This window comes from Ursus maritimus, unplaced genomic scaffold (assembly GCF_017311325.1).
Source record: "Ursus maritimus isolate PB19 unplaced genomic scaffold, ASM1731132v1 scaffold_3, whole genome shotgun sequence".
In the NCBI taxonomy this organism is placed as follows: Eukaryota; Metazoa; Chordata; class Mammalia; order Carnivora; family Ursidae; genus Ursus; species Ursus maritimus.
In genome coordinates, this window is record NW_024425563.1 from 52,258,706 (window position 1) to 52,281,686 (window position 22,981).

The 22,981-nt window shown below is 42.7% G+C and overlaps 1 protein-coding gene across 1 annotated transcript in view; it reads right to left on the reverse strand.

The window, feature by feature from the left end:
* Nucleotides 1–22,981, reverse strand: part of DNAH11 (dynein axonemal heavy chain 11) — a 312,391-nt gene that overhangs the window by 69,495 nt on the left and 219,915 nt on the right. Inside the window, exons 62-65 of the mRNA XM_040644201.1 lie at nt 20,250–20,384; nt 15,241–15,411; nt 4,886–5,121; nt 3,709–3,831 (exon numbers count right to left, since the gene is read on the reverse strand). Coding sequence (XP_040500135.1) covers nt 3,709–3,831; nt 4,886–5,121; nt 15,241–15,411; nt 20,250–20,384 — 665 coding nt within the window. The remainder of the gene's footprint in view (nt 1–3,708; nt 3,832–4,885; nt 5,122–15,240; nt 15,412–20,249; nt 20,385–22,981) is intronic.

The following is a 22,981-nucleotide window of genomic DNA, read 5'->3' on the forward strand; positions in this document are numbered from 1 at the left end:
ACTTACTCCCATTGCTGTACCACAACTTGCCATAAATCACACCATCACTTACCCTGGCAGAAGACTGGAAATCACCTTTGAACCTTCCTTTTTCCCCCTATCAACAAAATCCCATTAATGACCAAGAACTGATGAAATTAACTCCTTGAGGGACGCCTGGGTGGCTCAGTCGGTTGAGTGTCTGCCTTCAGCTCAGGTCATGATCCCTGAGTCCTGGGACTGAGTCCCGCATTGGGCTCCTTGCTTGGCAGGGAGTCTCCTTCTCCCTCTGCCTGTCACTCTCCCTGTCGTGTGCTCTCTCACTCTCACTCTCTCTCTCTGGCAAATAAATAAATCTTACAAAAAAAAAAAAGAAGAAATGGAGCGCCTGGGTGGCTCAGTCATTAAGCGTCTGCCTTCGGCTCAGGGCGTGATCCTGGCGTTCTGGGATTGAGCCCCACATCGGGCTCCTCTGCTATGAGCCTGCTTCTTCCTCTCCCACTCCCCCTGCTTGTGTTTCCTCTCTCGCTGGCTGTCTCTCTCTCTGTCAAGTGAATAAAATCTTAAAAAAAAAAAAAAAGAAATTAACTCCTTGAGAATTCTTTCATTTGTCCTCTCCTGTCTCTCTAGTATCACTGCCTTAGGTTAGGGTTGTATCATGTCTCAGCTGGATGACTGGGATTGTTTGCTAATTAGATCCTGGCCCCATGGACCAAGGTCCATGTCCCTTCAGTCAATACTTTACAATGCCAACAGCATGTCCTTTCAGAAACAAATCTGATTACATCACTCCTAGCTTGCTTAAGAGTCTTCACTAGCTTCCCCACTGACATGCTCATGATTTTCGAGTGAAACTATGGAGACTCCAGATTTGTTACTCCAGGAAGGCAAGGTCCTTTGGTTAAGAACCATTGCTGTTGTCAACTAATGTTACTGATAGGAATGGGCCCCTTTGGTGTGTTTGGGGAAAAGAAAAGGAATTATCACCCTATAGGAAAAGGCCAACTCAGAAGTCATCTGTGGGTACCCAGGACATCCACACTCTGGGGGTCCTGCTTCACCAGGCCTTACTGTCCTTTATTCCTTCCAACACAAGCCTCTCCACTGATGTGGATCTGATTTGCAGTCCTGCCCGAAGCTGTCGGGCTGGTTTATGTTCTGCTATTTGATATTAGTTCTCTCGTTCCAAAATTCTCTTCTCCCCCTTGTCTATCTGACAAATGTCCACTCATCTTTCCAGACTCATATTAAATGTCAATGTAGTCACATGTCATTTTTTCCACAAAGCCTTTCCAAGCCTCCACTCTGGCAACGATGAATCCCTGCCATGTATACGTCTATGGCCACACCAACGGCACGGTCTTCCTTCTGCTGTTCACACGTCTGCCTTTCCCCGAAGGAAATGGAGCTTCCTTAAGGGCCGGCTCTCTACCTTATCATACTTTAGATCTGTGGCCCCCAGTCCAGCGCCTGGTCTAACAGGGCTCAGAGAAGTTGTATTAGTGACCGATACAACACGTAAGGAGTCCACCAGCCCTCATCCTCTGGAAAAAGATACTAAAAATATCTGCAAGGGAGAGGGAAGTAGAAAAACTGGAGATACAGGTATGATTTTACACTGTAAAAGTCCCTGTTCGCACATGTAAGAGTTTAGGAACTAGGATTGTTAACGCAGTAACTGCATGTGATAAACACCATTTGTTACGTTCTTACGTATCGTTGTAAATTCTCTTGGTCTTTAAAAAAAAAAACGCTGGAATGATAAGATCAGTTCTATAAAACCTAAAAATAGTACATATTCAGGAAATAATATAATTTGGAATAAGCTGTTCTAGACTGTGATAAAGCCTTGATGCTCTATGTAAAATCATTTGTTTCTGAAATATAAAACTTCTGGGATTCACAATAATATGTTACTATAGCCATCATGAAGAAAAATCATGGCTCAAATTTATTAGTCCCTGGAAAACTTAAATTTATATATATATATATATGTATATATATGTATATATATATATAATTATATTTATTTTACTTATATTCATTATATTACTTATATATTTAAGTATATAATACAATTATATATTTATTTTCTATTTATTATATTTATATTATGTATTACTAATATATAAATATACATATAATACATAAAATATAAATAAAATATGTAAAATTATTTATAATTATATTTATTTTATTTATTACATTATATTTGTTTTATATATTTACCTTGTTTATATTATATATTACTTATATATTCAAAAACATATATAATATATAAAATATAAATAAAATATACAAAATCACATATTACATTTATAATATATTTAAAAGATATAAATATATAGAGAGAGAGAGAGAGAAAGGGAGAGAGAGAGAAAATCACCAAATTTTTTATACCTAAATTGTGTTATTAAAGGTCCAAGTTAATGCTAGAGAATGTGTATTTCACTGACAAAAAATTTTAGGTCTTTCTAATAGAGTCAGAACCTTAATAACAAAGATTTCACTTCAGTGACATTCAAGATTTTACACTATATTTTTAACACATCAGACACAGCCACAATTATATTTATGTCAGAGTTGCAGTTTGTCAAGTAGCTTATTAAATTTTTCTAAATGCATGGCTGGGTAAATTTTGGCTTATTAAACAATTATAAGTTGTCAGTCACTGTAAATGGATTTACTTGTATAATAAATACTATACTAATCCGTTAGGGACTATTTAAAAAACAGAAGTTAGTTATCCTTAAGTAGACCTATTTCCACTTAAAATTGACCAGAATAAACTGGTGACTGTTAACTTTGAGGCAGAGACTGGGTGTCAAAGAAGGGTGCTGGAGAAATTTTGAAATCCTATTTCTTTGGAAAAAAAAAAACATGTAAGAAGAGAAGGAAACCCAGTGAATTAAGTCTAGGGAGTGCTGGTTTCATGTGTGAAGAGGCACAGGGAGCGTATGGAATGCCACGACCCCCGTGAGCCCACAAAGGCTCCGTCAGAGACATACATGCTGCACGTGGCCTTTCACACATTGATAGAAAGTGCTATCATGACTCCTTGGAAATGGCTTCCCTGCCCCTGGGAGAATGTCCTGGAGAGTCGGGTGTCCAGGGGAATGGCAGCTATCCGGAACATCACACGGAGCTCACGGGGCATGTTTTTAGCTGTTGGTGGCACCGCTGCTGGTATGGGAATGATTTTAGGGGTCCACTAATGAATTTTTTAAAAAACATATATTATATACATATTAAAAGCATATTAGAAAAAAGAGAACTGGCACAGGAAACCCCTCGTTCTGTGGATGTCATTACTTTGGATGAAGCTGAGTTAAGCCAAAAACTGAGTGGACTTAGAACTGTTCTGAAGAAAAATATTAAGTATATAAGATACAAAGTTAGGTAAACACACTAAAGGTGTTTTGCGAAGTCTTAAACTTCTCTGGTACAAACTGATAAAGGAACAACTACTCACAGATTTGTGACAATGCATTTTTTGGTTTATAAATCAGGGATTGGATAACATGGGTCTAAATCTACCAAAAAAATAGTCTGCAAGTTTGGATCGTGTTGAAGGTGCTTCTGTCTTGGAAGGGAGGTGCCATGGACTGGAAATTCAGAAACACCATCGAGAAGATTCCAATGGACTGCGCTAATTTTGAGGCTAAAAGAAGCCACTGATCACATTCATATGCAGCACAAAATATAGAAGAAAAATTCAAGAACACTTACTTTCCTTTTTTAATTGTGTTTCTTCCAAGCAGTGGATCGAGGACTGGATCTATTGTTTCCTCCAGATTTTCAACTAAGATGACATCTCCAAAGGCCAAAGCAGTTTCAATGGCATTCAAAAACCTTAAAATTCAATCAGAATTGAGATATTAACATGAAAATAAGCACGGGAAAAATGTTCAAAATTATATTAAATTATATTTGTTTTCATGTAGTTTTTTTTTTAATGAGACAGAGAACACGGTTTCATACAGTAGTCAACTAGATTACATAGAAATTAGTTCTTCTGACAATAACCATGGTTGAGACAAATGTAACTTACCCAAACATCATAAATTTAAATTCATTTAACAGGTCCTTTTGTTGATAAAAAAAAAAATTCAAAATATATTAAATGCCTTGTGGTTTTGTCAAACGTTCTTTTTTTTTTAAACTTTAAGTTCAGTTGTGACAAATGGCAAATTATCACTATATTTCATTCTCCCTCTCCAAAAATAGGCTCAAAAATAATTTTCTCCAAGTAGTCAGATAAGCAAGGAGTACACTTATCTGCATAATGGCAGAAATTCCTTATTTTGTTTTATATGTGAAAAGACGATGAAAGGATCAAATCAAATACCAGGAAGTCTGAAATCATTCAATATTAACTGAAGACCAACTACATCCGAGACTTTATCAGACAATATTGTCATGAGGACCCAATGACAGAAAGTCTCAGAATAGATTCAGTTCTCAAAAGCGACTAAGAAATTACCTTCAGGCATTCAGGGTGGGGGCTTGCAGACATGCTAAATCCTACAACAGGCCAGGTGTATATTCGGCAATTGGATTCTCATCCACTGACAATTCTTGTGTTGCCATGTGCCAAATGTCCTAAAGGATTACAGTCCATCCTATTCTGCTCTTGGCCTTAGGAAACCCACCTCTTTTTCCACTCGGGGGCAGTGTTTGTTCTTATCTTCAATCTAATTTCATCTTCGGTGAAGTGGATGCCACCTAACAGAAATGCCCTCTCAGCAAAAAGATCCTCTGTGAGATGTGAACAAGCAGATAACCAGGCAGTCCACGCTGTCACATTCGCAGCAGCAGAGAGGGCTAGCAGATGCCGGGGCTTTGTAAAACTCAGACCCATTCCACAGCAACTCAACAGAAAGCCAGTCCTTCCCATTCCACGTACCCTTTCTGGCCCACATGTGTGACTCTGAGGTCCGTTCCGTACTTCTTCTTGATCCACTTAATTCCCTGCTGCTGGGGATCTATCAGCAGGGGCCAGCGCTCACAGTGTGTTAGGATAGCGGCGTTTTCGGTCGACATTCTGTCACTGGGCAGCCCTTCGTTATTCCAGGTGGCAATGGTGGCGTCATCCGTCAACATGGCAATCAAGTCCAGGCCTTCGGTTATTGGGATGGAAACCTTGAACATCAGAGTTGAAGGCAATCAGCTGCCAGTATTGCAGAGCAAAAAACTCAGCACGACAGACAAGACACCGAGAGGCCAAGGCCAAGACAACACATGCCAATGCTCTCTGCGCTCTCGGAAGCCAAATGCAACTCTCATCGTGAAATACAATTTGATCCGACAAGCACGGCACTTAGCTCTCCGAATTCTGTCAAATGCAGTATTCAACATCTGGTTTATTACTGCATCTGACTTCAAGTGAGAGACGGGGCCCTAGGCAGCCGTCGAGGGCTGCTCCCACAAGGGGAGGGGGACTTAGACACCAGGAAGGACCGCTGGACAACAGAAATGTACTTGCTCCAGGGGGTCATCATCCCACACGAGCAATGCTAAGACGCAGCATCCTGCCCAGGCAATTCATCCTGGAGCACGGGCCGACACTACGAAGAGATGACTTCTCTTCTGGGGATAGGTTAGTGGAATGTATTCAGTTGGCGGCAACTCCATCAGCTCGCTGGCTGTGCCCAGGAACTGAGACTGCAGCCTCTCTGCTGAGAGGGAGCTGTCTGCCCTGTGACTGTGGAAAGGAGCACTGCAAAGTGGGGACATGTGTTCTCTGAAAGAGAGAGAGGAGGGGGGAACCTATTTTATTTTAAAGACTGATTTATTCATTTGGCTGGGTGGGGGAGGAAGTACATGCCCGAGCATGAGCAGGAGGGGGCTTGGGGGGAAAGAAAGGGACAGAGGGAGAGGGAGAGAAGCGAATTCCCTGCTGAGTGCAGTGCCCTATGCCAGGGCCTGATCTCACAACCCTGAGATCATCACCTGAGCTGAAATCAAAGTCAGATGCTCAGAACTGACTGAGCCACCCAGGTGCCCCCAGAACCTGTTTTAAAGAATAAGGATCATTCTTTACAAAAGTGGACTTTACAAAAAAAACCAAAATTATAGAAAGGAATTTATTAAGGAATTTATTCATTTGTTCATCAATCACCAAATACTTATGGAGCACCTCCTGTGTAATAAACACCGTCTGGAGGCTGGGTGGGTGGCTAGCATGGAAACACGCCTCCATAAGAGAGGGCAGTAAGAGAGGGCCTACTTAGAGTGGGCCAAGGGTTGGGGGGCTGGGGTATAGCAGCAGCCAGAGTCAAGACTTATTGTTTGGCCACGGATCTTCAGCAAAGAAAATGCCGGAAAAATTCTTTTTTTTTTTTTTTAAAGATTTTATTTATTTATTCGACAGAGACAGAGACAGCCAGCGAGAGAGGGAACACAAGCAGGGGGAGTGGGAGAGGAAGAAGCAGGCTCATAGCAGAGGAGCCTGATGTGGGGCTCGATCCCAGATCGCCGGGATCACGCCCTGAGCCGAAGGCAGACGCTTAACCGCTGTGCCACCCAGGCGCCCCCAGAAAAATTCTTACAGTAGAGCTGCGATGAAATTTGATGTCAAAACATCTAGAGAAAGTAGGATAATAGTCCTACTGTCTCTGACCACAATGTTATCTTAGAAATAAACTCTATCTCCTACTTATATGAGCAATGAGCTTTGGTATCTTTTAGAATAGGCATCCTCCTATTAGCAAGGGATCTGTGGCTTTAACTTCTTACCTTCTACTTAATGCAAACAACTTGAAACAACTGGAGGCTTGAAATAACTTTAATTTCTGATGCCAAAAGGAATAACAGACAGTATATGTAGATCTTGTGTCCAAATTCGATAGTTTCAATTGTTCGAGCACCCATTAGGCACACAGTTGAGTGCAGGGGGTCAAAGAGAACTCCCCCACTCCAACTTTAAATGGTGAGTTTCAACTACTTGGGGAAATAACGCAGGTGGCTCACACTAAAGAAGAGCGTAACTGCTGGGCGATACTCTGAGACTTAAATTTTTAGAAACAGATTTTAGGATATTTTCTTGATAGCAGTATGTTCAAACGGGTAATTACATGAACACATCGAGGAATTTTTTTTCATTAGAATATTTTTTAGATATTTACGCTACAGGGATCATTTGCACAATAAGCTTTCACCTAGGTTTAGGCAAGGGGAAAATAAACCTCAACTCATATGTATCTTTTTTTTTTTTTTTAAAGATTTTATTTATTTATTTGACAGAGACAGAGACAGCCAGCGAGAGAGGGAACACAAGCAGGGGGAGTGGGAGAGGAAGAAGCAGGCTCATAGCAGAGAAGCCTGATGTGGGGCTCGATCCCGGAATGCCGGGATCACGCCCTGAGCCGAAGACAGACGCCTAACCGCTATGCCACCCAGGTGCCCCCAACTCATATGTATCTTTTTTTAAATTCACTCTTTTCAGAATTCCTTGAAGGACTCTGCAGAAAGGAAAATGAGTCTGGAAACCAAGGGCAAAAAGAGAGCGCTTCATGTCTCAAGTCAGCTTCGCAAGTCCACAAGCCTCCATCTAGTTGCTCCATTAAGTGGCATCAACCTGTGAGCCAGGACACTACTAGGAGATGAGCTGGTGTCGGGGCGTGGGAGGCTCTGCTCTATGGAAAAGAAGCTTCTATTAGAGAGAAAGAGAAGTCTGGAAGCACATGCCAGGAGCCAACCCAAACCAATCCTAATATCCAATGTTTATCTGAATCCTCTGGAAACCCACCATGTTGTATATTCCAAAGGAAAAAAGTTCCTGATGAGGGAACGTCCTGATGGGATCACACTTGCATTTCTCAAAGGAACCCTCGCGCACTGTTGGTGGGAATGCAAACTGGTGCAGCCACTGTGGAAAACAGTATGGAGGGTCCTCAAAAAGTTAAAAACAGAGCTACCCTATGATGCAGTACTTGCGCTACTGGGAGTTAACCCAAAGGATAAGAAAGCACTGATCTAAAAGGACATAAGCACCCCTGCGTTTCCTGCAGTTATTATCTCCAACAGCCAAATTAGGGAAGCAGCCCAAGGGTCCAACAAAAGATGAGTGGATAAAGATGTAGTATATATACAAAAGAGTATTACTCAGCCCTAAAAAAAGAATGAAATCTTGCCCTTTGCAACAACATGGATGGAGTTAGAGAGCGAAAGAAGCCAGTCAGAGAAAGACAAATACGATTCAATTTCATTCCTATATGGAATTTAAGAAATAAAGCAAACGAACAAAGAAAAAAAGAGACAAACGAAAAAAGAGACTCTGCGATACAGAGAACACACTGATGACGGGTGAAATAGGTGGCACGACGAGCACCGAGTAATGTATGGGAGCGCTCCCTCGCCACACCGCACCCCGGAAACTAACGCAACACTGTACGTCAGTTACACTGGAATTAAAGTAGACGAACACGAGGCTGCCGAATTAAAACAAAACAAAACACATTTCTCCCAACAGGATGTGACAAAACTACTAATCTTCGTAAGGCTTTAAGTGTGTACAAAATTTATTCACAGGCCTTCACTCTTCTCAATGTCTCTGGTAACTTGGAGCAGCTCTGCTAAGTGGGCATCTCTGGCTGGCTGTGTTCGCTCAGGACACTGCGGCGTGGAAAGGCTGACAGCACTAACAACTCCGTGTTTTGTTCTGTGTATAACCCGCGAGGTCAGGGTGACGAGCAGAGTGTAAATGCCTCCACGAGCGCATCCAGGTCTCCATCTATGTGCCCAGAGGACAACTCCGGATGGAAACAATTCTGGGTAACATGTTTCTTAGACCCACAGGCCATGTATGTCCACTACCCCTGTCTTGTTGGGTCACTGCCCTCTGAGCTACTCTTTGGATAAAAACAATTTTGAGTAACAGTTTCATGTGGGCCCTCAAGGTCATATATGCCCACTGTCCCTGTCCTTTCAGTCCCTACTATGCTGCTCTGTCTCTTCCCCACCTGTCCTCCAGACTCACGCCCCCCCCCCCATGCTGCACATTCGGACAACCCTGCCCACATGCCCTTTAGTATCCTGGTCCTATTTGGACCCAGTTATCTTGCTCCCGCTATCTGCTCATCTTCACCAAAGTACCAGCTCTCACCTAAGGCTGTGGTTCCCAACCCTAGGCTGCGTTTTGGAATGTGCCAGAGCTTTCAAACACTGCCAACATGTAGCCTCCCATCACTAATGACTCCACTTCAACCGACGTCAATGTATTTTAAAAGTTCACACCCACGTGATCTCCCCATGAGGCTGGGGTGCAAGAGTGATTTCCCTTGGGTCTCACTTCACTTGAGGTCTTTCCTTAGTAGACCATTTTCTTAATACTCTCAACACTCAAACCATGTGTGGGAAAGAGTTGTCATTCTTCTTCCTTCCCTACAGGTCATTCCAAGACAACTGCTCTTCCATTCTTCAATAAAAAATGCCACCTTTGAGTCTCATGGAGTCCAGTTATACAATCCTCTACATGTCTCCTCATATTGATTATTAAGGACGTAGCTTTTGGTCCTTCTCGCCGTTCTAAGATTTGCTGTCAATCTGAGACAACCTCAACGCCCATATAGATAACGAATCTAATCTCCGGCCTTGACATCCTTCATGCCAAAGCTCTGCACTGCCTTTCCCTTCCAGCATTCTGCGGGGAAAGGTGGAGGGAGAGGAAAGTAACAGAACCACCTGGGAAGATGACACAGCACCCCCACCCTCAATGATGGTGACATGTTTTTGATAAGTTGTTATACTGTCTCCTTCCCTAGATGACAAACCCTGTCCCAGACCTTGTAATAATCTGAAGGTATTTCATTGAAATCTAAATGCCTAATCCCCACTTATTTAAACATGACTGCCTATACCTCTCACCTTTAAACATAATACTTACTCTAACCAACAGTAGTAAGATACCTAGTTCCTTATCCACCATGTGTATTTTTTTATCATGGTAAAATATTTGTAACATAAAATTTGCTGTTTTAACCATTTTTCTGTATCCAGTTCAGTGGCAGTAAGTACATTCACACTGTTGTGCGACCATCACCACCACCCATCTCCACAAGTTTTTCATCTTCCCAAACTGAAACTCCGTGCCCATTAACCAATCACTCCCCAACCCCCTCTCCCCGCAGCTCCTGGCGACTACCACTTTACCTCTGTCTCTATGAACCTGACTACTTTAGATACTTCATAGAAGTAGAATCATACACCTTTGTCCTTTTATAACTGGCTATTTCACTTAGCGTAATGTCTACAAAGTTCATCCATGTTGTGGCATGTGACAGAAGTTCCTTCCTCTCACTGAATAATATTCCATTGTCTGTATTTGCCATAGTTTGTTTACCCATTCATCTACTGAGGGATACGCAGATTGCTTCTACCTTTTGGCTACTGTGAATCACGCTGCTCTGAACAAATATACAAGTATTTGAGTCCCTGCTTTTACTTCTTTTGCGTATACACCCATGAGCAGAATTGCTGAATCATATGGTAATTCTGTGTTTAATTTTTTGAAAAAACTCTACCGTATTTTTAATCACAAGTTCCTGGCTACACTCACATCTCTATCCAGCCGAATTAGCACCTACCATTCCTTAACTGTTCCTCTGGCTGCCCCGTGACCTTCTCTGCCTTTGTTTCCTTCTGGCTTATCCACCTTGGCCGGATTCAACATCTTCTGTCCTTTTCTTTTGCTCTCACACTCTGAGTATTGCTGATGAAAGCTTTACAACTGTAACTACACATTTATCTTTTCCAAATTCATCTTTGGTTTCTTAAAGCTGCTTGGCAATAATTAGTATCTAGTCTCCCATTGCCCTCAATGGGAGTTTTTGATGTTTTCGCCACCCCCTCATACATGTTCTCCTAATGCCAATTTGCTCATCTTTGGCCAGGTGGTACTGCATTTCCCCAGTTTCCTGAGTGGACAGAGACCACGAGACAAGGTGTGGCTGCATCAACTTTCCATCGGGATCTTTGCCTCTGACCACATTTGTCTCCTTCCCTCCCACCTGAGTTCAAAGAGTCTTGCTTCTCCTATCTTAGGGTCATTCTACTACCTCTATTCTGGAGCCCATCCCCTCCCCATTTCTGGTGGCTCATCCCTCTTCACTATTTTATCCTCCATAATTCCTTCTCCCTTTCTTCTCCTGACAAAAAGATATGCTCTTGTCTCATTCACACTGAAAAACCAACCCTGGGCATAGCTCCATGTTTCTAACTAGGCACTCGGCTTACCTCCTTCCCATCGCAGGCAAATTCCTCCAAGAATAATGTCTTTTCCTTCCACTTCCTCACCTCCCACTTACTGTGTAACTCAGTGCAATCTGGCCTCTGGCTTGTCACACCTTCCTGGTCACAAAAGATCTTCACATTTTCCTATGTGAGGACACTTTCAGTTCTTAGTTCTTCTCTCACGAGTCTCTGTGGCTCTGGCATTACTGACCATTCCCATGTTTAGACTCTGGTCTCCCATGGCACAACGTTTGCCAGAGGTGTTCTCCAATCTTTGCTCCTTCCTCATCTTTCTCTACTTCACAGCACGGAGTCGAATCTCTTTACTCTAAAGCTCCTCTGACATGATCATCCCAAGTGTGGGTCTAACAACTCCCTACACATCGATCACTCCCAACTGACTCTCCAACCAATAACGCTCTTACCAGCTCCCTACTGGTCACGGACACTGGAATGCGTCAGAGACACCATGCAGTCATCTTTCTATAACCTTCATCTTTCTCCCAAACCAATTTTAATTTCCGGGAACGGCACCTGCACCTACTTATATCCCCCCATCAGTCCCATCTGCAAGCCGATGCTTTGTTTTACCAGCACCTTCTCGTCTCCTCTGGCATCACTCCCCCGTTGGCAGTGTCCGCTGTCATCACTTTGTTCAGCTCACTGTCATCTGGCTCGCCATCGTAACACATGGCCTCAGTAACAAGAGTCTCTTCCCCTTCCAAGTCGCTGTTCCTTCTGTGCCCAGTGTGAGCTTTCGAATGTGTAATTCTGACCAAAGACCTACTTACAATCCTTCAGTGACTCCTGAGGCTTACAATAAAGTGCAAACTCTGTTCCTTCATTTATATTATTGGAATTATGATATGGCTCCTTACTAATTCTGTCATGTTCACCTGTATAATGATATACCAGCTTATTTACATTTTTAAAAGCCTACTTAACATTCTAATACTTAAATCACTTGGAACTATTTTTGCTTGCTTTGAAGCTGTGAAGGAGAGTACTGTTGTTTTGCCCAAAAGGCTGGTCAGTTGTTCAATCACCACTCATTGAAAAATCCATTACTTCCCCACTGATGTGCAATGTACATTTAAGCAGGTATTCCTTTATTTTAAAATACATATTGATAGTCTGGTAGTTCCTCAAAGGATTAAACATAGAATTATCATGCAGCCTAAAAAAAAAAAAAAAAAATCTCACTCCTGGGGCGCCTGGGTGGCTCAGTTGTTAAGCGTCCGCCTTCGGCTCAGGGCGTGATCCCAGCGTTCTGGGATCGAGCCCCACATTAGGCTCCTCCGCTAGGAGCCTGCTTCTTCCTCTCCCACTCCCCCTGCTTGTGTTCCCTCTCTCTCTCTCTCTGCCAACTAAATAAATAAAATCTTAAAAAAAAATCTCTCCCCTGCGTATGTACCAAAGAGAAATGAAACGTGTCCACGCAAAAACCCTCTACACAAATAATTCTAATGTTCACAGCAGTATTTTTCATAATAACCAAAAAGTAGAAGCAACTCAAATGTCCATCAACTGATGAGTGTGTAAATAAAATGTGGTACATTCATATAATAGAATGTAATTCAGGCTTAATAAGTAATGAAAGCCTCATATAGGCTATGCATCACAGATGAACCTGGAAAACATTTGAAGTAAGAGAAGTATCAAACGCCACACATTGTGTGAGTTCATTCGTTGGAAGCGTTCAGAACAGGCAAATCCATAGAGACATAAATTAGACTGGTGACTGTCTAAGCCTGGAGAGGATGGGGTGATTGGAGCTAACAAATATGGGGTTTATTCTGGGGGTGATGAAAATGTTCTACAATGGACTGTGATGATGGTTGTACAACTCTGCGAATACACTAAACACTACTGAAGTGTATACTTTAAATGGGTGAATTGTGTGGTATGTAACTTACATCTCAACGAAAAGATACACTGAGCATCTACAATGTCCCAGGCGCCATTCCAGGATAGAGTAGTTAACAAAACATACAAAATCCTTGCTTCCATCTTACACCGTAGCTGAGGGAGAGGAAGGCTATTAACCACAACAGATGGATAAATGAAATAACATATTAGAAAGTGATCAATCCTAATGTGAAAAAATGGGAGTGGGATGAGGCATGCTGAGGGATGAAAGTTTTAATCCTATCTAGGGATTTGAAGATGTTATTTGCACAAAGACCTAATGGATGGGAATGAGATACTTTTATGTCCTGAGAGAAGACTTTAAGACAGAGATAACAGCTAGAGCAAAGGGCCTGTGGTCAGAATGTACCTGGTATATTCAAGAAAGAGGGCCCATGTGACTGCAGCAGAGCAGTGAGGAAAAGAATAATAGGAAACGAGATAAAAAGAGTAAGGGGCAAAATCGTCAAGGGTTTTATAAGACTTTGTAGGATTTCTAGCTTTTGCTTAGAGGCAGTGGGGAGTAAAGGATCACAGTGGCTGATACGCTGAGATCAGATTTTGGAGAGCAATGAATGCAGCAACAGGGAAACCAGTGAGGAGGTTCTGGCAGTTATTCAAGAGAGGGATGATAGCTTGGCCCAGGACAGGAGTGAAGGTGGTGAAAACCAGTCAGATTCTGAACAGATTTTGAAGGTGTAGCCTACAGAATTTCCTGGATGGACTGGACATGAGTGCCAGAGGGAAGAGTCACATCAAGGCGACTCCAAGGTTTTGGGCCCAACAGAAGGATCAAGCTGCCATTCAACAAGCTGGGAATACTTGGGTAGAAGGCGTTTTGGGGGGAAGGTCAGGATTTCAGTTTGGATGTGCTATAAGACGTCTTTCAGACACAGGAGTGAAGACGCCAGGGTCTGTGACCACAGGTACACTTTTGCAAATTACTGATGTACGGGTGACACTTAAAGCCACAAACCTGGCGCAAAGCAGCTCAAAGATTAAAGGCTGGGCATTTCACTATTAAGGTTGGGGAGAAGAGAAAAATGTAACGAAGTCCAAGAAGGACTGATCAGTGAGGTAGGAAGATGGGGAAAGGTGAGGTCTTGGAATCAGGTAAAGAAGGTACTAGGAAGGAGGGAGCGATCGATTGCATCAGGATGCAGCCAAGAGTCAAGTATGGTGAGAATGGAAAACAAACCATTAGACTTAGCAACGTGGAAGCAAAATGGCCCCACAGGAGTCTTGGTGGAGTGGTGGGGACAAAAGCCTGTCCAGAGTGACTCACGAAATGGAGGGAGGACCAGGAGATAGTGACTAAGATGACTCTTCTGAAATGATGGCTGTAAATGAGAGCAGAGAAATGGGAGAGTTCCATTTCATCTGCACGAGTGCCACTGACATGTATTTATGTCACGAAAACAACTATTGTGAAAATTGAGGCATTATTACCAATGCAGAACGTTAATATACAGAGAGATGTAAGGATATCTTAAGGGCTTTCGTCAACTGAGCTGACACAATGTTGCAGAGCAAACGGGCGTGGAGTTCAGGAGGTCTCACTTCCTATTCTATACAACCTGAGTCACTTAGACTTCCGTGACTCCGTTTTCTCTTTTGTATAAGGACGATCATGACCTAGATGATTTTAATCTTCCAAATCTGTGCTTTCACTTTGCTCATGGGTATGGATTTTTAGATTTAGGAGGAGTTATCTTTATACTTGCATTTAAATGCTCATTTTTATTCTAAAAGTAGATGTGAAAAAAAAGTCTTTGGCAAATAACCCGTCACGTCAGAAAGAAAACAAAGTTTCATGCCATACCATAACAATAACCGCAATTTGATTTCAGTTATCAGTTTTGTTAAAAGGAGTTTTGCAACTGTATCACTAGAGTGTATAAAAAAAATTATTATTTTTTCGTCTCTGTGTTGAAACCATCATTTAAACAAGAAACACTGAGACACACAAGAAATGTCTTTTTCATACTAGAATTTCCAGTCAGTCAGTCAGTCGGTCAGTCATGATAAAGGTACAAAAGAGCCTGGTATACCTACTGTTTTTTCTACTGCGATTCCAAGATGGTGTTTCCAAATGCTGCCAAGGGAAGGGAGGGAGCTTACCTTGTGCTGGAGAAAGGGAACCCACTTGCAGTCTACCAGTTCCTGGCGATACAGTTTTGTAAAGGATCCGACATAAGACACAAAGGCTGCGGTAAGGAGAACATCTCCACAGAGGGTCTTCTCTTGAGCTTCGAATGATTTAATCGACTGACCCCAGCGAATCTTCTCTGACTGGAAGGGAAAATAACTCAGATGTAATTGCAGGGTGAACACCAACGAAACAAAGGTTTAAGATGACCACCTTATGGCTCCATTTTAGTCTACGTCCTTTTGCAGAGCCTTTAGAAGGCACAGAACTGGACTGTATGACTATCATCATCTTTCTTATGTTTGAAACCCATCCTTAGGAAGGGGCTCTCATACTCCCCTCAGTGCAGTGTACTGCAATAGGGCATGAGATCTTTCAAATCTCCTTGTTGGATGCTCTCTTTCTTCAAAAGCTGACAGTCACCTTCCTGTCGCTCTGAGAGTGGAGGACCAAGAGGTTGGTCTGACTGAGTGACGTTAGGATTTTTAATGGCAGCCTGGTGGCTCTGCCTTCCTCTCGCTTTGTAGCAATGGTACTACACCGCCCTAGACAACCACTGTTTTAGATATACTGGCTATCAATTGACTGTAGACAAAGGAAAAATGACCAACACTGCTCACATTAATTAAAATGCAAAGCTTTAAGAGCCAGCTATCCTGGACACTATTAATTAAAGAATAATCCTGGTAGTTACTAAACTGGGGTTATTTCTCTGATATAATCTATCAGTGGAAGAACCTATAGCCTATATAAAAAAAAAAAAAGAAATCAGGAGGGTTTCACTAGTCTTGAAGACAATACACTCAAAGAATGCTGTTGAAGTCCTTCTATCTAGTTGGATGGCCATTTAAAATCTGATTTCCAGGTTAAGTACGTGGAGGCCTTAATATTGGATTTAAATAAAACTACAATAAGTATATGGATTGACTGAACTGAAGGATCGCTCACTAACTCACCATTTCAATGCATGCTAAAATTAGCATCACATTCTAAGAACATGCAAATTAATAGGTACTGAAAAAAATCAGCAATCTGATAGTCCAAGCAAAGAAGAACCCTGTGGAATTTAGCTCTGCCTGTGAAAGAAGAGAGAGCACAGAAAGCAAAAAAGATCTATGTCAAAAGAGACTGGAATGCCAGTTCCCTGAAAGCCACCATAACACCCACAACACGGAGGTCATGAAATTAGCAAGTGAGAATAGTTATCAAAGATATTTTAAGGTCATCTCCTTGCTTTGCTTGAAAAAGATCACCCTACGTTAGCCATACAAACACTAAGGAACTTCAACTCTTCAGCCCTCTTTATAGAATTCATTACTTTCCCTCCTCAGCTACTGACCATATATCCATTAATTTTGAAGAGAAATTTCTCATTTGCCTTTCCTCCATCTTTGTTGTCTTTGGCTAGTAAATGATAAACAATAAAGTGCACCCACCTCATTCTCCAAAACAGCTTTGAAATTTGAAGATTTACTAAACACAGACTTATTGGCTATTGAAATCGTCAATAATCTCACTATACCACCCACGCAACATAAATCATTACTGACATTGGCTAACAAGGGTTTAAGAGTTGGAACATGTCCTGTAATAAATTTCTAGACAGTTAAAAATCACTATAATTTTATTCTAATGCATTATAGATTGCCTGTAATGTCATCCTGGCTGGGGTGACCCATTTCTAATTTTGAACAGCTGTTCAGCTCAGGAGTTAGTTAATGATTAAATACAAATTGCCTGATTTATTAGTCTGAATGGTTGAGACTATAGCTTCCAGGTCAATGCCATATAGACAAAATCATCAGTCTTGATGCTTTTCAGAAGTTAACTGTCTCCTGTTCTAGTCAGAAAGAATTTATCCTCAAAGGAAAAGGTCTGACATCTTCAATTAATCCTTAAAAATGTGTGTGTGTATACAAATATATATGTAATTTGTTTTTTGGCTAGTTAACATGGTTTTACCTTCTTTCCTCTCCTTGTCTAAATCATCATGAGTAAGCAAAGCCTTTGGAACACCTGCCGCGTGGAAGAGACACATGGTAGACCCTGTTCTTTCCTTCATAGACATTTTGGACATCCGAAACCTACTACAAGCAAACAGTCTAATTAAATGGCACTTTTTCATTTTCTTAGGTACCTCACAAATGGTAAACACTTCAAACTACTTAAATCACATCACTTTCAATGGGAACAGGTACAAAGTGCACTGGTAGCAGTGGAACTTCTCAACTGACCTAAGAAGAGTGAATCTTCCGAGGGCTACAGGATTTTTTTGTTTTTGAACACAGGTCGTTCCCCAAACTCAATGACTCACTCACTCAACAAGTACCGATGGGTGCCTATGGTGTGCCAAGGATTATTCTCTCTCCTTGGGATCAAGGGGTGAAGAAAACAGATGTGGCTCCTGTCCTTGAGGAGCTTATATTCAAGTCAGGGGAAAAAAGACCACCCCCGAAGTACATACGTACGTATTTAAGTGTGTCATGTGGTGATAGATGCTGTGAAGAAAATAAGCCGACTAAGTGCAAAGAGGGCTACCGCGTGGAGGTGGGGGTGTGTACAGGCAGAGGGAAGCCACGTGATAAGGAGAACTTTAAGCAGCCACCTGAAGGAAGTGAGGGAGCTAGTGACGTCATTATTTGGAAATGTGTAAGCTATGTGAAGGAAAAAGGCAAAGGCCACCGGTACGGGAGTGACTGATAGTACGAGGGAAGAACAAGGAGGGAGCGAAGCTGGAGCCAGAGGGAAGGTGACAGACGTAGGGACAGAGAGGCATCTGGGAGCTGGATCATGCAGGCCAGCGGAAGCCTTTGGACTATACCTTGATTTAGACAATTAATTATTGGAGACTTCTGGGAGAGGGAAAACATAAATGAAGTTAATTTTTTTAATTACTCAGCTGCAGCAAGGGGAGTGGACTTTGGGGACAATAGTGGAGGCCAGGGAAGTACTGCAGGGGAGAGGAGTGGGTGGCCTGGACCAGTGTGGGGGAAATGGCCAGGATTTGGAATGGACTTTGAAGGTAGTCAAAACAATATGCTGATGGACTGAGTGTGGGTCATGAGAAGGAGCACAAAAACCCAAGAGGGAGTCCACAGCTGTTGGCCGTAACCACTGGAAGAACAGAACTGTAATTACTGAGATGGGGTGCAAAGAGTGGATTTTACAGGTTGGCCCCGAGTTTATGTACAATGAACCATAAGTGTCAGGGAAGGGTTGAATTCAAATTTGTAGTAAATTTTAATTAGATTTTTTTGAAGTCGACTTTAAAAGTTAGGCTATCGCCCAAACGAACCCATCTTGACACACATCCTCCCTCCTTTGTTGCTAAGAGAAATCTGATTTTCAAGAGCGGTGATGTGTCCTTCCCCACGAGATGAACTGTGATCGGCTAAGCCAAGGATGATAACCCCATTTCCCATGTTGGTGGCCTTCTTTGAAGCTAGATGTGGTCAATCTAGTTCTGACTAGAGAAGCCTAAGTGGCTGTCTGCTAGACAGGTTGCCAGGAAAACTTCCGTTTTTCATGTAAAAGGAGAAAAATCCAGAAAAATCCAGATTATTTTCTCTCTCCCCTGAATGTGCAGGTGTAGCAGCCTTCTGGGATGATGGTGCAGAATGCACGAGGGTGAAGGACCAGCTGCTAAGTATGGAGAGGCAGAAGGGTATGAAGAGATTCGGTATCTGACCACTAATTCCCCGACTCAATGACGATAACGGTCTACCCGTGCAATTTTATTGCAGTATGTGAAAAATAAATTCCCATTTGTTCAAGCCACTGTAAATCAACTTTTCTATCACCTTCAGTTAAATGCATTTCTAATAGTTCAGTTATATACTTTTGGGTAGCACTTAAAAATAACAGCTTTACAGAGACTTAATTCACATGTTGTGATAGTCACCCTGTAAAGTACGTAACTGAGTGGCTTTTAGTATATTCACAGACTTGTATGATCATTCCCAGCAATCTGAGCATGTTTCTCTCACACAATGGAAAACTCTACATCTATTAGCATTACTCCAGATGCTGCCGCCTTGTCCAGCCTCTGGTAACTGCTAACCCGCTGTCTCGTAGCTTTGCCCATTTTGGATATTTCATGTAGAAGGGATCATACGACATGTGGTATTTTGTGTCTTCTTTCACCTATTTTCATTTACTTTATATTTTCAAGGTTTATCCATGTTATAATATGTACCAAGACTTCAATCCTTTCCATGGTCAAATAATAATCTATTGTATGCATAAATTATACATTGGAGAGCAAATAAAATTCGTGACTTCCTGAGGATAAACGCTGTATGTTCTTCTACCACTTGTGTTCAAACAGGAGAAATTTAATAAAGAATTGCTTTAAAAACCTTTATTTCACAGGGGCGCCTGTGTGGCTCAATCATTTCAGCATCCAACTCCTGATTTCGGCTCAGGTCATGATCTCAGGGTTGTGAGATCGAGCCCTGCAGCGGGCCTGTGCTGAGCACGGAGCCTGCCGGTCTCTCTCCTTCTCCCTCTGCCCCTCCCCCCTGCACCCTGTGTCTAAGATAAATAATAAAAATCTTTAAAAAAATATTTCATAGAATAACTATTAACATTACTCTGTCAGTCACTCGTCAAAAGATACCACAGGAAGAACCAACCGACCAACCAAGCAGGCTTAGCTTTAAAAAAATGTTCTGATGGTACAACTCAGTTGCAAACGTATATTAAAAGAATCAGACAACAGTTCAATCTCACCGTTATCCAACACCTGTCCTTGGTTTCTAACGTATCTTAGAACACCACTGAGTTCACGGCTCTATTCTAAAAAACGTAAAGAATCCATCACTTCTTCCTTTCCGTCTGTTGCAACTATAGTATGAAGGCTGATTATTTCCTTTCACTATTGATTCCATGTCTATTTAGTTATTATGGACAGCAAATAAACATAAAATCCAAAAAAAGGTGATCTGAATATTTGAGATTTTTGAACAAAAGGTCAACTTGCCTCAAGTTCCTTGACAAGCCGATTGGCTAGTTCAATAGTTTTGTTGGTTTGGTTCACCTCCTCTTGACACTGGACTTTCTTGGCTATTGCTTTTTCAAATGAAGCTGTGAGTCTGCTCAGATTTCGATCCAAATCCTAGATAAGAGTGAAAATTAGCTTGTGAGCCATTGTTAGGTAAAATGGAAACAGTATAATCATCTTAAAGCATCTATTACCTATGGGTCAATGAAACCAACCTCCCTGCCTCCTTGACCTTTGCCCCTGTAGCATACATATGTTAGGGAAGAAAAGGATTAGTGATAACAAATGCATCAGTGCCACGGGAGATGACCAGTTCGACCAGTTCACTGTGAGCTTTTCTCACCTGCCTTCTGCACTAAGCAGGGTGCACACAGCCGCTGGGGGGTGAGGGGGCGTGGACGAGCCCTCCAGACTCACACCCCCCTGGGTGCACTGTCCCCTCTCCCTTGTGCCTAAGCCTCATCCTCCAGTACCACCTTTATTCTAATAACAGTCATCTTTTGGTTCTCCACCTCCTGACTCTTTTCTTATTTCTCAATGATCCGTAACTCAGGCAATGAAGAGGGGTGTTAATGATTGAGCAGCTCCAGACCTCAGCAACCTGACCCAGCTTGGGCCAGATGGTAACTTCTGGAAACGGGCCATTGAAACTCAGAGGTATGTCACTGTCTTTGGCATCAAAAGCCAGGAAAGAGGTGTACATTTTGGAGGGCTTCGTTTGGAGAGGGACTGTGTTCCACCAGGGATGCAGGAAAGCAGGGAAAAAACCATGCTGGAGAAAGAGAAAGAAAGGGCAGCAATAGAAGTTACACGGCTCTGGAGAGACACTAGTAGACATCCGTGGCAGCTTTCCGTTTCCTGGATCTCTTTCCTCCCGAGACCAAGTCACACTTCTTTCCCTCAGAGTTGTGACTCATCCCCAGCTCCTTTCTGGCTTAAGGTTTTCTAAGTAGGTGTCTGTTATGGAGAGCCAGAAAAACCCTTGCCTAAGAGAACAGTACTAGGGAGACTCCTTACTACAGCGTCTTGCTCTCTGCCAAGCTCCAACAATCCTAAATAAGACTGGTAACAGTGCTTTTGTAAGTGAGTGCCAAGTTCCAAGAGACTTTAATAAGCAAACCCGTAGAACATACACTATTCATAATTTAGAGATGGCTTGTATCTGTCAATGACCCAATTATCATATCATTATTTAGTTTATATCATTAAAGCAGCACCTCTAAAAGATGTACGTGTCCTACTTAAGATTAACACGCAAAATGAGATCAAATATATGAGGACGGGAGAAGATAATCACATGTCACCAAGTAGAAATCAGATTAAAATAAGTAATATTTAAATGTCTGTTAGGTTATTAGAAGTACTTGTGGTTTTATAAAATCCAGGAGCACATGGGAGCTCTGGCCTCCAACTCCTGCGTTCATACTGACTCCCTGCTACCAGTGAAGTGGCCTCAAGGCAGACCGCTTACCTAACCTCTCTGTGCCTCGGTCTCATCACCTGCAAAATGGAAATAATGTTACCCAATTCCTGGGCTGACCTAAATATTCATAGAACTAAGGTATAAAGTGGTTTCTATCCATTCCCTGCATAAAGCTGGGAAGGGGAGCTGACTGTTGGGAGACCACAGTCTCTCGCCCTGGTTTCTGGGTGTTCCTCTCTGGGCAGAAGCCAGAACTGTCTCCCGGGAAGAAGAAGAAGAAGGATAGGTTTCTTTCCGGGGTGAAGGCTGAGCAGCTGTAGTTGCTGTGCTCTCTATACTGGGGGCTCCTGCGCCTGGCACGTCTCAGCTGCGACACTGACGGTGGGCGGACAGCATCAGCTCGTCTCCGCTGCATCACTCCACGGGCTGGGGGCCCAGAGAAGCGATGCATGACGTCCGTGCCGCTGGCTGCACTGTACATCACGGCGTCCCCCGGACTCTTGCCCCCAGGGGTCGGGTCTTCCGCCCGTGTCCGTAAAACTGTGGCAGGCTAACTCGTTAGCTTGCAAGTAGGGTCAAATCTCAGTTCCTTCACAGTTCTTCACAGGCCCTGGCCTCTCAGGTTCCAGAATTAAATGGAGTGAGAAAGGAGGGACGCAGCCCAAGGGATCCAGCCCATCAAGCATCCTAAAACCAGGGCTTTGCACATGAGTGTGTTCCAGCACCTCCTGGAGGGCTTGATAAAACCCGGACTCCAGGGTTCTCCCACCACAGTGTCTCATTCCGTCAGTCTGGGGTGGGGTCTGAGAATCTGTACTTCTAACGAGTCCCCAGGGACCCTGCTGCTGCTGCTGGTCTAGGGGACACACCTGGAGAACCAGGGCCCCAACAAGAATGACTGCAGATTTTCTTTATGGCCACCCTTTGCTCCTGTATGTTTGAGAGACGCGGCAGCCGTGCTTCCACTCCAACTCAGCCAGTTCTTTTCTGCTCAGCCTTCACTAAAAGGCCATCTTTTAGTCTTTACAGAGATGAAGAGTAAAAGGAACAAAAACATACAGACCGACCCTGGTATGAATGGACTGCCATCGCAGCACAGATGCTGCTGCCAGACACAGCCCTACTGTGCGAGGCAAGACAGCAACAGGAGACGTAAACTCAGGAGGGAAACCCAGGAGGGAGGAAAAATCAGGGGCTGCAGGAAACGAAGGCAAAGCTAGCAAAAGCTGTAATTTCGCTTGGGCTCCAACATTCATCTAACTCATGCCAACAGACAGAAGCTACGCGG